General features: G+C 45.8%; 1 protein-coding gene across 5 annotated transcripts in view; it reads left to right on the forward strand.

Annotated features, from left to right (window-relative positions):
• Nucleotides 1-15295, forward strand: part of LOC143997381 (carbonic anhydrase 13-like) — a 107598-nt gene that overhangs the window by 77738 nt on the left and 14565 nt on the right. For all 5 annotated transcript variants that reach the window (XM_077492970.1, XM_077492968.1, XM_077492969.1 and 2 more), the window contains exons 3-4: nucleotides 11364-11482; nucleotides 11722-11817. In XM_077492970.1, the coding sequence (XP_077349096.1) occupies nucleotides 11364-11482; nucleotides 11722-11817 (215 nt within the window). The remainder of the gene's footprint in view (nucleotides 1-11363; nucleotides 11483-11721; nucleotides 11818-15295) is intronic.

Below are 15295 nucleotides of genomic sequence, written 5' to 3' on the forward strand. Positions count from 1 at the left end.
TGTTTGAAAGTAGGGGCCTGCCCTATATGCTCTGCAGAAATGGCGGAACAAGGTGTTGGTTTTGCCACAACATTGTAAGCCCTCAAAGTGACTCTTGCTGGGCGCTGGAGCGCCCTGCTGTGAACGATTATATCAAGAATTGTAATTACATGCCATTGTTGAACAGTGGTAGAAAAATTGACCTTTGGTGGTTGTGGTGCTGGTGCCACAACACTATAAGTCCTCACCGTTACTCTGGGTGGGCACAGGAAGGGGCCCTCCTGTGAAATATTATATCAAGAATTGTAATTACATGTCCCTGTTAAACAGGGGCAGAAAAATTTGGCCTTAGGCACTGCTGCTGGTGCCACCACACTGCAACCTCTTCCATATACTCTAGTTTTTTTGCTGGAATTAGCCCTGCTGCAAAGCATTGCATCAAAAATTGTACTTAAACGCCCCTGTTAAACAGGGGCAGAAAAATTGGGCCTTAGGCACTGGTGCTGGTGTCACCACACTGCAACCTCTGCCATATACTCTAGTTTTATTGCAGGAATTAGCCCTGCTGCAAAGCATTGCATCAAAAATTGTACTTAAACGCCCCTGTTAAACAGGGGCAGAAAAATTGGGCCTTAGGCACTGGTGCTGGTGCCACCACACTGCAACCTCTGCCATATACTCTAGTTTTATTGCAGGAATTAGCCCTGCTGCAAAGCATTGCATCAAAAATTGTACTTAAACGCCCCTGTTAAACAGGGGCAGAAAAATTGGGCCTTAGGCACTGGTGCTGGTGCCACCACACTGCAACCTCTGCCATATACTCTAGTTTTATTGCAGGAATTAGCCCTGCTGCAAAGCATTGCATCAAAAATTGTACTTAAACGCCCCTGTTAAACAGGGGCAGAAAAATTGGGCCTTAGGCACTGGTGCTGGTGCCACCACACTGCAACCTCTGCCATATACTCTAGTTTTATTGCAGGAATTAGCCCTGCTGCAAAGCATTGCATCAAAAATTGTACTTAAACGCCCCTGTTAAACAGGGGCAGAAAAATTGGGCCTTAGGCACTGGTGCTGGTGCCACCACACTGCAACCTCTGCCATATACTCTAGTTTTATTGCAGGAATTAGCCCTGCTGCAAAGCATTGCATCAAAAATTGTAATTAAACGCCCCTGTTAAACAGGGGCAGAAAAATTGGGCTGCTGGCATCACCCAGAACCAAAAATGTTCTTCCAACATATCAGCGGAGGAGGAAGAGGATAGACAATTAACATAACAGGACAGTCACTCAGCATCAGCATAGGCAGTCTTGAAGGGATGTGGTATTTCAAAAAAAATTATTCGGTTACATCATCTTCAGGTGCTTGGTAGCTGTGGGTGATCCAAGACTGATTCATCTTGATGAAGGTCAGTCGATCAACTGATTCGGTGGACAGGCGCACCCTGTGATCGGTAACAAAGCCACCAGCAGCACTGAAGGTGCGTTCCGAAAGAACGCTGGATGCAGGACAGGCCAGTAGCTCAATTGCATACTGTGCAAGCTCTGGCCAGTGATCCATCCTCAAGACCCAGTAAGCCAGAGGATTTTCGGTGGGAAAGGTGTCCAAGTCTGACCTTGCCCCTAGGTATTCCTGCACCATGTAAATCAGACGCTGGCGATGGGTGCTGGAACCAATCATACCTTGGGGCTGCGGACTAAAAAATTGTCTGAAAGCATCAGTCAGACGGCCACCTTCTCCACCGCTCCTTCTGACCGATGCCTCAGCAACACGTTGTCCAGGACCAGGAGTTTGTAACCTCCCAGTCTCTGGGAATGCGTTGCACAGACCTTTCTGCAAGGCCTCCCGGAGATGTCTCATCCTCTGCTCCCTCTGCGATGGCAAGATAAGGTCGGCAACCTTACCCTTTTACCGTGGATCAAGGAGAGTGGCCAGCCAGTAATGGTCCCTCTCCTTGATCCGAAGAATACGAGGATCCTTCCGCAGGCTTTGCAGGATCAGGGAGGCCATGCAGCATAGGTTAGCTGAGGCATTCGGTCCGGAGTCCTCTGGGTCACTAAGGACAACATGATCCGCAGCTACCTCCTCCCAGCCACGTACAAGTCCACGTGTTTCTTGGGACTGTAAATCATCCCTATAATACTGCTGCTGCTGCTGCTGATGCTGATGCTGAGTGCCAGCCTCCACCTCCATGCTGACACAATCATCCTCCTCCTCCTCTTCCTCCTCCTCATCCTCTTCCTGTGTGATGGGTGGCACAGCAGGAACACTGTCTGGATAAAGGGGGCCTTGAGAGGCAAGGAAGTCCTCCTCTTCCTGCCTCTGTTCTGCCTCAAGTGCCCTGTCCATTATTCCACGCAGCGTATGCTCCAAGAGGTGGACAAGAGGTACAGTGTCACTGATGCATGCACTGTCACTGCTCACCATCCTTGTGGCCTCCTCAAACGGTGACAGGACAGTGCATGCATCCCTGATCATGCCCCACTGGCGTGGTGAGAAAAAACCAAGCTCCCCTGACCCTGTCCTGGTGCCGTAGTCGCACAGGTACTCATTGATGGCCCTCTGCTGCGTGTGCAGCCGCTGCAACATGGCCAATGTTGAGTTCCATCTGGTGGGCATGTCACATATAAGGCGGTTCTTGGACAGGTTCAACTCCTTTTGGAGCTCAGCCGAGCACAGGCATTAAATGATCGGCGGAAATGCACACAGACTTTCCTGGCCTGCTTCAGGACATCCTGTAAGCCGGGGTACCTGCCCAAGAACCGCTGCACCACCAGGTTAAGGACGTGAGCTACACAGGGCACATGGGTCAGTTGTCCCTGTCGGAGGGCAGAGAGGAGGTTGGTGCCATTGTCGCAAACCACCATTCCTGGCTTAAGCTGGCGTGGCGTCAACCACCTCTCGGCCTGCCCCTGCAGAGCTGACAAAACATCCGCCCCAGTGTGGCTCCTGTCCCCCAAACAAACCAGCGCAAGCACGGCATGGCATCGTTTTGCCTGCGTACTTGCGTAGCCCCTGGAACGCCTACGGAGCACCGCTGGTTCTGAGGACAGAGCACTGGAAGAGGCCATGGAGGAAGAAGAAGAGGAGGGGGTGGAGGAGAGAGGTGTGTCACAACCAATAGTAGCATTTTGGAGGCGTGGTGGCGGAACAACCTCCAACACTACTGCACCTTGTCCTGCATCCTTCCCAGCAGCCAGAAGAGTGACCCAATGGGCCGTGAAAGACAGGTAACGTCCCTGTCCATGCCTGCTGGACCATGAGTCAGCGGTAATATGCACCTTACCGCTGACCGCCCTGTCCAGCGAGGCAAGGACATTGCCTTCCACATGCCGGTAGAGAGCCGGAATCGCCTTCCGTGAGAAAAAGTGGCGTTTGGGGACCTGCCACTGAGGAACCGCACATTGTACAAACTCACGGAAGGGGGCCGAGTCTACCAACTGAAAAGGCAGCAGTTGAAGTGCTAGCAATTTAGCCAAGCTAGCATTCAACCGCTGGGCATGTGGATGGCTGGGAGTGAACTTGTTTCGCCGGTCCAGCAGCTGGGGCAGGGACATTTGCCTGCTATAATCGGACGTGGGTGTACTGCTAGCAGAGTGCCCAGAAGCACTTGGCTGTGACACACCTAATTCTACACCTTCATTCCTCTCAGAGCAGGTTTCAGAGAGGACTGAAGGTCTAGTGGGGTTGGAGATGCCAGCTGATGAGGAGCAAGGAGAGGTCCGCTTTGTTCTTTGGTGTGGGTCTTTGAGGTACGCTTGCCAACGAGCTGCATGGCAGGTCAACATATGTTTGGTCAAGCATGTGGTGCCCAAGCGGCTGATGTTTTGGCCACGCGAGATACGCTTGAGACATATGTTGCAAATAGCAGCGGTGCGATCTGATGCACTCGTCTCAAAAAAGGCCCACACCAAAGAACTTTTAGAATAACGCGCAGAGGCAGCGCCCTGCACAAGCGGAGCTCTGCGGTGTGATTCAGTTGGTGTGCTGCCCCTAAGCTGGCCCCCGGAGGGCATCCTGCCTCGTTGGACATGTGCCTCCTCCTTCTCCTCTCTCCTACCAGGCACCCACGTGGAGTCAGTGCCCTCATCATCCCCTCCCTCTTCATCGCTGTAGCAAACCTGGCAGTATGCTGCAGCTTGTGGAACATGACTGCCAGATTGCTGTCCTTCTTGAGCATCCCCTCTCTCTGCGCTCACGTTACTGCCTTCCTCTAGCTGAGTGTCATCATCAGAGCCTACAAAACACTGGGCATCCTCCTGGAGCATATACCCAACACTGTGCTCAAAGAGTTCAGGAGACTCCTCAGGAGGACGTGGTGGGTCTAGGGAAGGAGTCACTGATGATGACATTGAGAGATAGGGAAGACGATGCGTTGGCAGCTGCTTTGCTAGTACCCTGAGACTGGGTGAGAGAGGATGAGGAGGATGAAGAGGGCTTGGTCATCCACTCTACCAAGTCATTGGCATGTTGCGGTTCAACATGTCCAGCTGCCGAAAAGAAGGACAAGCGTGTCCTATGGCCACGTGCTGATGACAATGCACAGCGTCCACGACCAGCACTGTTGTCTCTAGACACAGAGCCTGCTTGCCTTCTTTTATCGGCTCGCGCCTGTCTGCCTCTCCTTGCTGGCCTTCCAGACATGGTAATGGCCTGAAGGGAGTTGGGTAAAACAGCAGTGTAATGGAGTCACACAACACCCACTAAGCCCTGCAGATGGCTCTATTAGAGAACAGCAATAAACGGTAAATACAGGTGTATATTGTGCTGGAGGCACAAAAAACCCACTAACTCCTGCAGATGCCTTTATTATAGAACACCAGAGATAAAGGGGTATATACAGATGTATACTGTGCTGTGCTGGAGGCACACACAACTTCCAATAACTCCTGCAGATGGCAAGTGGGCTCAAATAGAGAAGAGCTATGTAGGTGGATATAGCGGTGTGTACTGGGTACAGAGCACGCAGACAGCACGCACAAGCTCCTAACACTACTGACTGCAAGCTCTATTATAAAAGATAGATCACTAGCTATATAGGTGAGGTGAATATAGCGGTGTATACTGCGGTCAGGGCAAGCAGACAACAACCACTACAGAAGAGCAAGATCGAAAATCATCCGATAATGATCGGTGTGTACTGTGTTGAAGATACACAGAACACCCACTAACTGCTTCAGACGCCAACACACTACACTAGGCCGCCGCACTGGCGGCCTTATATAGTGTGGGGCGTGTACTACACAGCCTGAGCTATGATTGGCCACAGGCATCCTGCCTGTGGCCAATCATGGCTCTCCTCGCTGCTGGCGCTGTGATTGGCCAAGCATGCGGGGTCACAGTGCATGCTTGGCCAATCATGAGCCAGCAATGCACTGCGATGACGCAGTGCATTGTGGGCCGTGAGCGCCACACGAATTTGGCGTAAACGGCCCATAACGTTCGGAATTCGCCGAACGGGCGAACAGCTGATGTTCGAGTCGAACGTATGTTCGACTCGAACACGAAGCTCATCCCTACCCCAGAGGTTCTCCCCCCAGTGTATGGATTGCATTCATATTTTTGCTACCCAAATGCATTATTTTACATTTTTCTACATTGAACCTCATTTGCCATGTAGTTGCCTACCCATTTAATTTGTTCAGATCTTTTTGCAAGGTTTCCACATCCTGCGGGGAAGTTATTGCCCTGCTTAGCTTAGTATCATCCGCAAATACAGAGATTGAACTGTTTACCCCATCCTCCAGGTTGTTTATGTACAAATTAAATTGGGGTCACCGCACAGAACCCTGGGGGACCCCACTACCCACCCCTGACCATTTCAAGTACTCCCCATTTATCACCACCCTCTGAACTCGCCCTTGTAGCCAGTAGACATGTGCAGAGTAAAATATTTCGTTTCGGAATTTCGTTTTCGTCCGAAAAATGTATTTATTTAGTTACTCCCGAAATGCATTCGTCTGAAAATCCACATGAATTACGGTCGAATCTGTCTTTGAAGGCTTATGGTGTCTGTCAAATGTATAAAGAAGATTCGACTGAGCTAGTATATAGCATACTTCGTGTGAACTTTAGAACCCTATTAAACTCTATGGGACTCCAACGTTCAAAATGTAAAGTACTAATTTTAAAGGCTAATATGCAAGTTACTGCCCTAAAAAGTGTTTGGGGACCTGGGTCCTGCCCCAGGGGACATGTATCAATGCAAAAAAAAGTTTTAAAAACTGCCGTTTTTTCTGGAGCAGTGATTTTAATAATGATTAAAGTGAAACAATAAAAGTGTAATATTCCTTTAAAATTCGTAGCTGGGGGGTGTCTATAGTATGCCTGTGAAGGGTCGCATGTTTCTGGTGCTTAGAACTGTCCCTGCATAAAGTGTCATTTGTGCAGGAAAAAAAGTCCTTTAAAATCACTCGCAGCTATTATGAATTGTCTGCTCCGTAATACAGAGAACACTCATTGAAAGTCATTGATAAAAAAAAAAAAGCGTGGGGGTCCCCCAAATTCAATTACCAGGCCCTTCAGGTCTGGTATGGATATTAAGGGGAACCCTGCGTCAAATAAAATAAAAAATTTACGCGGGGGTCCCCCTAAAAATCCATACCAGACCCTTCATCCAAGCACGCAACCTGGCAGGCCGCAGGAAAAGAGGGGGGGGGACGAGAGAGCGCCCTCCTCCCTCCTGAACCGTACCAGGCCACATGCCCTCAACATTGGAAGGATGCTTTGGGGGTCTGTGACCCCTCAAAGCACCTTGTCCCCATATTGATGTGGAGAAGGGCCTCATCCCCACAACCGTGGCCGGTGGTTGTGGGGGTCTGTGGGCAGGGGGCTTATCAGAATCTGGAAGCCCCCTATAACAAGGGGACCCCCAGACCCCCCCCCGTTTGAAATGGTAAGGGACCTGAAGGGTCTGGTATGGATATTTAGGGGGAACCCCACATCAAATTTTTTTTAAATTTGATGCAGGGTTCCCCTTAATATCCATACCAGACCTGAAGGGCCTGGTAATTGAATTTGGGGGACCCCCACGCTTTTTTATTTATTTATTTTTTATATATTTTAATAGATGCGAGTGATTTTAAAGGACTTTTTTTCCTGCATAAATGACACTTTGTGCAGGGACAGTTCTAAGCACCAGAAACATGCGCCCCTTCACAGGCATACTATTAGACACCCCCCCCCCCCCCCCGCCCCGTACGAAATTTAAAGGAATATTACACTTTTATTGTTTCACTTTAATCATTATTAAAATCACTGCTCCCGAAAAAAATGCAGTTTTTAAAACTTTTTTGGCATTGATACATGTCCCCTGGGGCAGGACCCGGGTCCCCAAACACTTTTTAGGACAGTAACTTGCAGAATCTTTTCTCTCTGTCAAATCTTTTTTCTCTGTCGAATATTTTCTCTATATAATCTTGGACTAATAGAGTTAAGGTTAGGCACATTCGACCACAGGTTCTATAGACACAGATTGTTATTGTCAGAGTCACATCGAATCTCCTATTCTATATTGAACTGTTGTAACAACGAAAACGAAAATAAAGCATTTATTTATGTTGGATCTTTCGTTTTTCGGATTCTGTGCTTTCGTCATCGTTTGTCAAAACGAAAACGAAAATAGCTGAAATTCGGATGAAAATGCATTTGGACGAAAACGAATGCACATGTCTAGTAGCCAGTTTTCAATCCATGTACTCACCCTATGGTCCATGCCAACGGACCTTATTTTGTACAGTAAAGGTTTATGGGGAACTGTGTCAAATGCTTCTGCAAAATCCAGATACACCACATCTACGGGCCTTCTTTTATCTAGCTGGCAACTCACCTCTTCATAGAAGGTTAGTAGATTAGTTTGGCAAGAACAATTCTTCATGAATCCATGCTGATTACTGCTAATGATACCGTTCTAATTACTAAAATCTTGTATATCATCCCTTATCATCCCCTCCAAGAGTTTACATACTATTGATGTTAGGCTAACTGGTCTGTAATTCCCAGGGATGTATTTTGGGCCCTTTTTAAATATTGGTGCTACATTGGCTTTTCTGAAATCAGCTAGTACCATTCCAGTCAGTAGACTGTTAGTAAAACTTAGAAACAATGGTCTGCCAATTACGTGACCGAGTTCCCTAAGCACCCTCGGGTGCAAGCCATCTGGTCCTGGTGATTTATTAATGTTAAGTTTCCCAAGTCTAATTTTAATTCTGTCCTCTGTTAACCATGGAGGTGCTTTCTTTGATGTGTCATGAGGATAAACACTGCAGTTTTGGTTACTGAAGTCCCCCAATTCCATTGTGAAAACTGAGGAGAAGAATAAATTCAATACCTTCGCCATCTCCCATCCTTTGTAACCAGATGTCCTTCCTTATTCTTTATGGGGCCAATATGGTCTGTCCTCCCTGAGTCTTGACCTCAACCCGATAGATCACCTTTGGGATGAATTAGAGTGGAGACTTGCGAGCCAGGCCTTCTTGTCCACATCAATGCCTGACCTCACAAATGCGATTCTGGAATAATGGTCAAACATTCTCATAGACACACTCCTAAACCTTGTGGACAGCCTTCCCAGAAGAGTTGAAGCTTTTATAGCTGCAAAGGGTGGGCCAACTCAATATAGAAACGTACAGACTAAGACTGGCATGGCATTAAAGGTTTTGGTAATATAGTGCATATGGATCATTTTACTAAAGGAGTAGATCATGTTCCGTTTGCAAAGTATATTTTCACTTTGCTTAGTGAGTGAGGTATAACTAAAGAATAATTCCAGACATGGCTACATTATACATTATTACATTGATTCAAGTATAGGGTTGCCACCTTCTCTTCAAGTCAAACCTGAACATTTTAGTGGCGCACAGCAATTTTTTTTTTCAAGCTGGGACGCTGTGGACTCTGGTGTAAAGGCGAACTTTGATGTAAGGGGGTTTCTACTTACTTAAGCCTCCACTTACATCAGAGTTCCCAGCATTACCCCTTTAGCTCCTGTTCACACTGGTGCAACTTGTCATGTGATTTGACAGATCCAAGTAACACCCTATTGTCGGCAATGGAATTGTTCAAATTGGTGCGACCATGACTTTGCGGTGCCTCACCTATTTGAAAAAAGTTTCTGCACTATTTTGTGCGAATTCAGGTGTAAAAAAAAAATTCAGGTGTGACTTGAAGTTCTCAGAGCGTACTCAATACATGCTCCCTGCACAGTGACCAAGTGGTCAAAGACAACTATCAGTCTCTGTTAATGATCAGGGGTTGGCAGGACCAGCTCCCTATCATGTGACAACCAATCACATTGGTCACGTCATTGGCTGGCCCTTCCTGGCTCCCAGGCATAAAGACCCTGTTAGAAGGATGCCAAAACTGGACGGGAAAGGTTAAATGTACAGACCTCTAAATGAGAAAGGAGGATTGTCCCTATAAGAAGCCTTTTGGCTGCTCTCAGCTTTTCCTGCACACACTTTCCATTATAGTTAAATTGTTGGTTTTACTCCAAGAAAAAATGTCCAGAAATGGCCAGAAAAAAAAAAAAAGAAAAATTGATTGCTGTTTGTAAATTTTGGTACTGCTCCTCTAACCCTGGTACTGTAGGTTGTGGCCTACAAATGTCTTATGGCAAACACAGTCCTGCATGCAGAGTGACCTATACTGCAAACATAGACAACCTACCTTAGACTTGCATTTAGGCATAGCCAGGGGCGGACTGACAACTCATGGGGCCCCTGGGCAATAGGAGATTATGGGGCCCCCAGGCAATTGGAGATTATGGGGCCACACAGTATACACACACACAGTATACAATTACACAGTATACACATACATGTACACACAGTATACACAGACATGTTTCTATTGGCTGAGAAGGTACCTGAGCGGTGGGGCAGCTATAATCTCAGGATTTTTAGACCAAAAGGATGTCGGTAAGAGACATTTTAGAGACAGATTTAAAAAAAACACAGATTTTTACATACTGTCCCTGATTTTACTGAGGCTGGCAACCCTGATGGGCCCCGCTAGTGGCCCGGGGCCCTCGGGCAGTGCCTGAGTGGCCAAATGGTCAGTTCCGCCCCTGGGCATAGCTATAGTGCACCACTCTACCTGTTTAGTGGATCATTTAATAATCTGGCAACTTTTTTTTCTTGTCTTTAATTAATGAGGACGGGCATTTCCCAAACATGTATTGTGGGTAAGGTTCCTTGTGTCACTTGCAGTAAGCCTGAGCATTAGAACAAGGAAATTCCTTGGGGATGCCTGTCAGATTTAAAGCTGCTTTGTTTGGATCTGTTTGGTGACATATGATTGTGCTTGGCAATACATCAGGAAGAAAGAGAGGAAGTTGCATGCTACATATTTAGGACATTATTTAAAAAAGAAAAGTTTGGGACTTTATATGAGGCAATGTCCTAGTCATATGCTGGTGCTAACCACCATTTGATCACATATGAGGAACACTCTATAGATACACTTCCGCCTTGGCCATTGTTTGTGCTGGCTCTCTGTCGTGGAACACACTACCTAATTTCCTGGAAATGATACATCCAGGGCGCATACCTTACCATCAACATACCAATACATTTTGTAAGTAATATAGGGGGGCGCTTTTACCATTTTTGTTTTCATATCATATTTTATATCCTTTACCATGCTAGACCATTTAGGAACCCATGTGATTTATTGCAGATACTTACCATGTGCTTGCTCCTGAAGAGTGGCAATAAGCAACGAAACGTGGTGAGCTATCAGATGCCGTGTTCAATATTATCATATTTTTTACAGGTGTTTTATGGAACTTTTCTACATGTATCATGTGTTCCAGGATTTTTACATGAATTCCATACAATCATGCAATTTATAACTGTATGATTTATAATGATTTATAACTGTATGTATCCAACAACAATGACAGAAATTAGAGAGAATACAGGTCACCTAGGTATTATTTTTTAATATGGGTATGAATTTAATTTAATTTAATACCATTACTATTATGTACAATTGTACCTTGATGCAGACCTATGTAAGGGTTGTATATATTATATATTACATGTTCCAATAAATATGATTTTTTACCAATTTATTGTTTTGTAACCACGTACTTCAAATAGAGTCCCACTTCCCACTTTTTCTCTTTTGTTCATATTTAGGGCGTTGACACACCCCACCCCACATATCAGAAGCTCCCTGGTATCCTGTTGAAATGGAATTCATAGAACTGGTTTTAGCTCAGAATAGATTTCCTTTGAAATAACTGACATTTCACATATTTATTACTCATGATTCAAAGAATTGCACTTTAAACACAGCCTTATATATGGTGCTTCATTTGTGTTAACACATGCTCTCTACAACGTGTTCTGTAACAGTGCTTATTGATCTTTGTGTCTTGTAGTACTGAGTGAAGGTCCACTGACTAGCCATTATCGCTTGCGGCAATTCCATTTTCACTGGGGAGCATCGGATAGAGATGGATCTGAGCATGTAATAGATGGCCAAACTTATGCTGCTGAGGTAAGATGGTTCAGGTATGGAGAAGAAATAAACTGGCCCTATTACTATTATTAATATTACAATAGAGGGGTCCACAGCTATGATGATAACAGTAATACTAACAATAATAATAATAACTTATGGTAGTATCCTAATATATTTTATTGCATTTCAAACTAAGTATATTGTATTGCTTGTAACCAAACTGTACATGGATAGAATTCCTTCATATCATTTTTTTTTTTTGTTTGTTCTTCAAGTTGCATATTGTTCATTGGAATTCACAAAGATATTTATCTTTTGAGGAAGCCACTAAACATTCAGACGGTTTGGCTGTAATAGGAGTGCTATTAAAGGTAAATATAACTTAATCTATTCTATTACTGACACTAAACTACACATTTGGATGTACACTTGCACTGACATGTTGTTATCTCTCAAAGACTACAACCTGCTAGAAGTTTGAGAAACAAACATTATGTAAGGTGTTTACAATTTATATGCTGAGACCCAGTGGTGGGCGGTGCTCAATAATTTGGGGGGCAGCAAACAAACCTCCCCCCGGGCAGGTCGGACGGGAAGGCAACGATCTGTGGTCTTACCTTCCAATGACGAGGTGGTGCTGGATCCAGGGTAGGGCTCCTCGAAGTGCCTGTTTCTGGCCCTCTGCCCGCTGCTCCTTGCTCCATCTTGCTGAGGGAAGAGCCAGGGCCATTGCTTCTCCTCCTGGCTAAACAGGAAGTGGGTCCTGAGACCCCTGGCCAATGGGGTCTCAGGACTCGTTTTCTGATTGGCCGGGAGAAGATGCAGGAAGACGTTAGCGAATATTAATTTGCTAATGTCACACAACTGGGTGAGCTCAGGATACAGTGCTCTGTGTCCCAAGCCTACCCTTTCAAGCCAATTAGAGCCTTAAGCTCAAATCATGTGCTTCTACAAAAAAAAACAAAAAACATTGAAATCCATACGTCCAGGGCCCTGCATGGAGATCAGGAGCCGGTGCATAGATTAGGGGGCAGAGCCCCTGCGCCCTAATGGGGTAATTATAGATCAGGCATTACTCTCTGTGGCTGGCCTGGTATTCGTACAAGGACTGGAACACAGTCTGTGTTCCAGTCCTTGTACGTATGCCAGGCCAGCTACTGGCCCTGAAAGATATAAATGGTGCCTGTTCTGCTTCCTCAAACTAAGCACTGAACGCATGATCTCTATAACTGATCCAGGTGTGGTGAGGTAGCTTAAAGTGGAGTTCCACCCAAAAGTGGAAGTTCTGCTTTAACCACTTCCCACCCGGCCAATGTATATATACGGCCGGGTGGGAGCCGCCTGCTCCTGATAGGACGTTCAGGAACGTCATTCAGGAGCAGCGGGATCGCGCGCGCGCGCGCCCGCGCAGCGGCGCGATCCCGATGTGCTCGTGTCACCCGGACACGGCACATCTCAGATCGGCAGGAGGGCTCTGTGATTGGCCCTCCTGATCACATGACGGCCGTGTCCAATCACGGCCGTCATGTGATGTAAACAAACAGCCGGTTGCTAGGCAATCGGCTCTCCTCTCCTCACACGGAAGTCACCGCTGAGAAGAGGAGAGCAGAACGCTGCAGCCGGCTGATGATCAGTGAGTATGGGCTGCTTTTCACAGCTTTTTACTCACTGATCATCAGTGTAGTGTAAACACACAACACACCACACAGTGAAAACACAGTCCCCACATATGTCCCCAAAACACACATGTCCCCAAAACATACATGTCCCCAAATAATAAAAACACATGTCCCTAATAATAAAAACATGTCCCCCACATATGTCCCACTAAAATCACATGTCCCAATGATTATCTGCACACATATGTACGTGATCACCTGCACACATATGTACATGATCATTTGCGTACATATGTCCGTGATCACACAAACCAATTATTATACACTTAACGGAATTTTTTTTACCAAAAACATGTAGCAGAATACATTTTGGCTTAAATTTATGACAAAATTTGATTTTATTGGATTTCTTTTCAAATAGAAAAAAGAAAATATTGTTTTTTTCCCAAATTTCCGCTTTTTTTGCGCTTATATCGCAAAAAAAAAAAAAACGGAGTCGTGAATAAATAACACCAAAATAAAGCTCTATTTGTGCGAACAAAATGATAACAATTTCATTTGGGTACAGTGTAGCATGACCGCGCAATTGTCACTGAAAGCGCTAGAGCGCTGAAAGCTGAAAATTGGGCTGGGAAGGAAGGGGGTGAAAGTGCCCTGTATTGAAGTGGTTAAGCACTCCTCAACTCCTTCTATGCCACATTTGGCATGTCATTTTTTGGGGGTGGGGAGCAGGTACCTAGTTTTGACAGGTACCCCACTTCTACCTTCGCTTGGGCCGCCTAGGCAACTCAAGCTGAAGTTCTCCTCTCCCCCTCTCTCCCTGCAACCTTCTGTGACACGTCACAGGTTCCCAAAGTTTGCCCGGCCACTAAGGAGGTGCATGCACAGTGCGCACCCAGCTGTGAAGCTGCAACCTGTCACAGCCAGGTGCCCACACTTGTAATGCCGGCACTGGGGAGAGGCAAGGTAGAGAAGCGAAGGTTCGGGCGGCCGCATCGCTTGATCCTGGGACAGGTGAGTGTGTGTTTATTGAAAGTCAGCAGCTCCACTTTTTGTAGCTGCTGACTTTTAATAAGCACAAAAAAAAAATCTGTAACTCTGCTTTAACATACAGTCTCGGTAGCTTGGCAGACGGTGACTCGATCTAAATGATCTTGCAGATCATAAAAGCTTTAAGCTGGGTTCACACTAGTGTCAATTGGATGCAGATTCCCCAATCCGAAATAGCATGAAATTATGACCGGCTCTCTATGGAGCTGGTTTACATATCCCTGCAGCGACTCCGGTGCCATTTGCACAGGAACGCTGTGCGTCTTTTGGTCCATTTTAGGTCTGAATTCAGCCCAAAATTTGGGCTGAAATCGGACCTGCAACAGTGAATGAGGACACACAGGACCCCTGCTGTGAGCCGCTGCATGCTCATATGTGAAGCCAGCCTCAATCCAAAACTTGTGCAGATCATAACAGATGAACATCAGATAGGTAAACCATCATAATGTGTGTAGTTCCAGCAGAATACAGTATATGTGCTGAATGACAGCTAAAGTAGGAAGAAGAAGGGTGAGACTAACTACATAGAGCATCCCCTAGCTACAGAGTGAGGCAGGGGAAAAATTATTAAAGCCAAAAAAACAAACAATGCATGTGTAACATGATAGTGCCCAGTCCTGGTCAGGCTGGACTGTGAGAAGATAATATTATTTCCATAGGTGAGGATTTCAGTTTACAAATTTCATCGGAAATGCCAGGATAGACAAAGGATGCAGTCCTACTTTATTTTTACTTTTTTTTTTTTTTTTTTTTTTTTTTTACAGAATAGTGTTTTTTAAGAAGGATTTGTAAGAAAAAAAAAAAAAAAAGATAGCTCAGGTCCCACAAATGTGTACACACAGTAGTCATCGTCCATTGAGAGGATCTTATACTTGTTACTAGATTGTTCATGGAGGTTTAGGCCTTGTATAGAGAAACTGGTCCTCCACTAAGGCTGGGGATTGTTCTCTACTGGTCTGGTAGAGGAAAGAAGAGGCAGAAAGTTGTAGCATAGGGCTGGAGGGAAGGAAAAGGTTAAGAGGGTATGTGCTTGGCGAATGTATCTGTAAAATGTTTTATGTTTTAGTCTCAGATGAAATCTGCAGTTTTACCTCGGAGAAGCTGTTTATCAACAGACATAATTACAGTGCACATTTAGGCCCCTCATTGCTTGGAAAAAAAATTCGGCTGGTTCAGCAGG

The sequence above is a fragment of the Lithobates pipiens genome, unplaced genomic scaffold, assembly GCF_037356315.1.
Source record: "Lithobates pipiens isolate NorthernLeopardFrog02 unplaced genomic scaffold, aLitPip1_a1.2 Scaffold_19, whole genome shotgun sequence".
Lineage (NCBI taxonomy): Eukaryota > Metazoa > Chordata > Amphibia > Anura > Ranidae > Lithobates > Lithobates pipiens.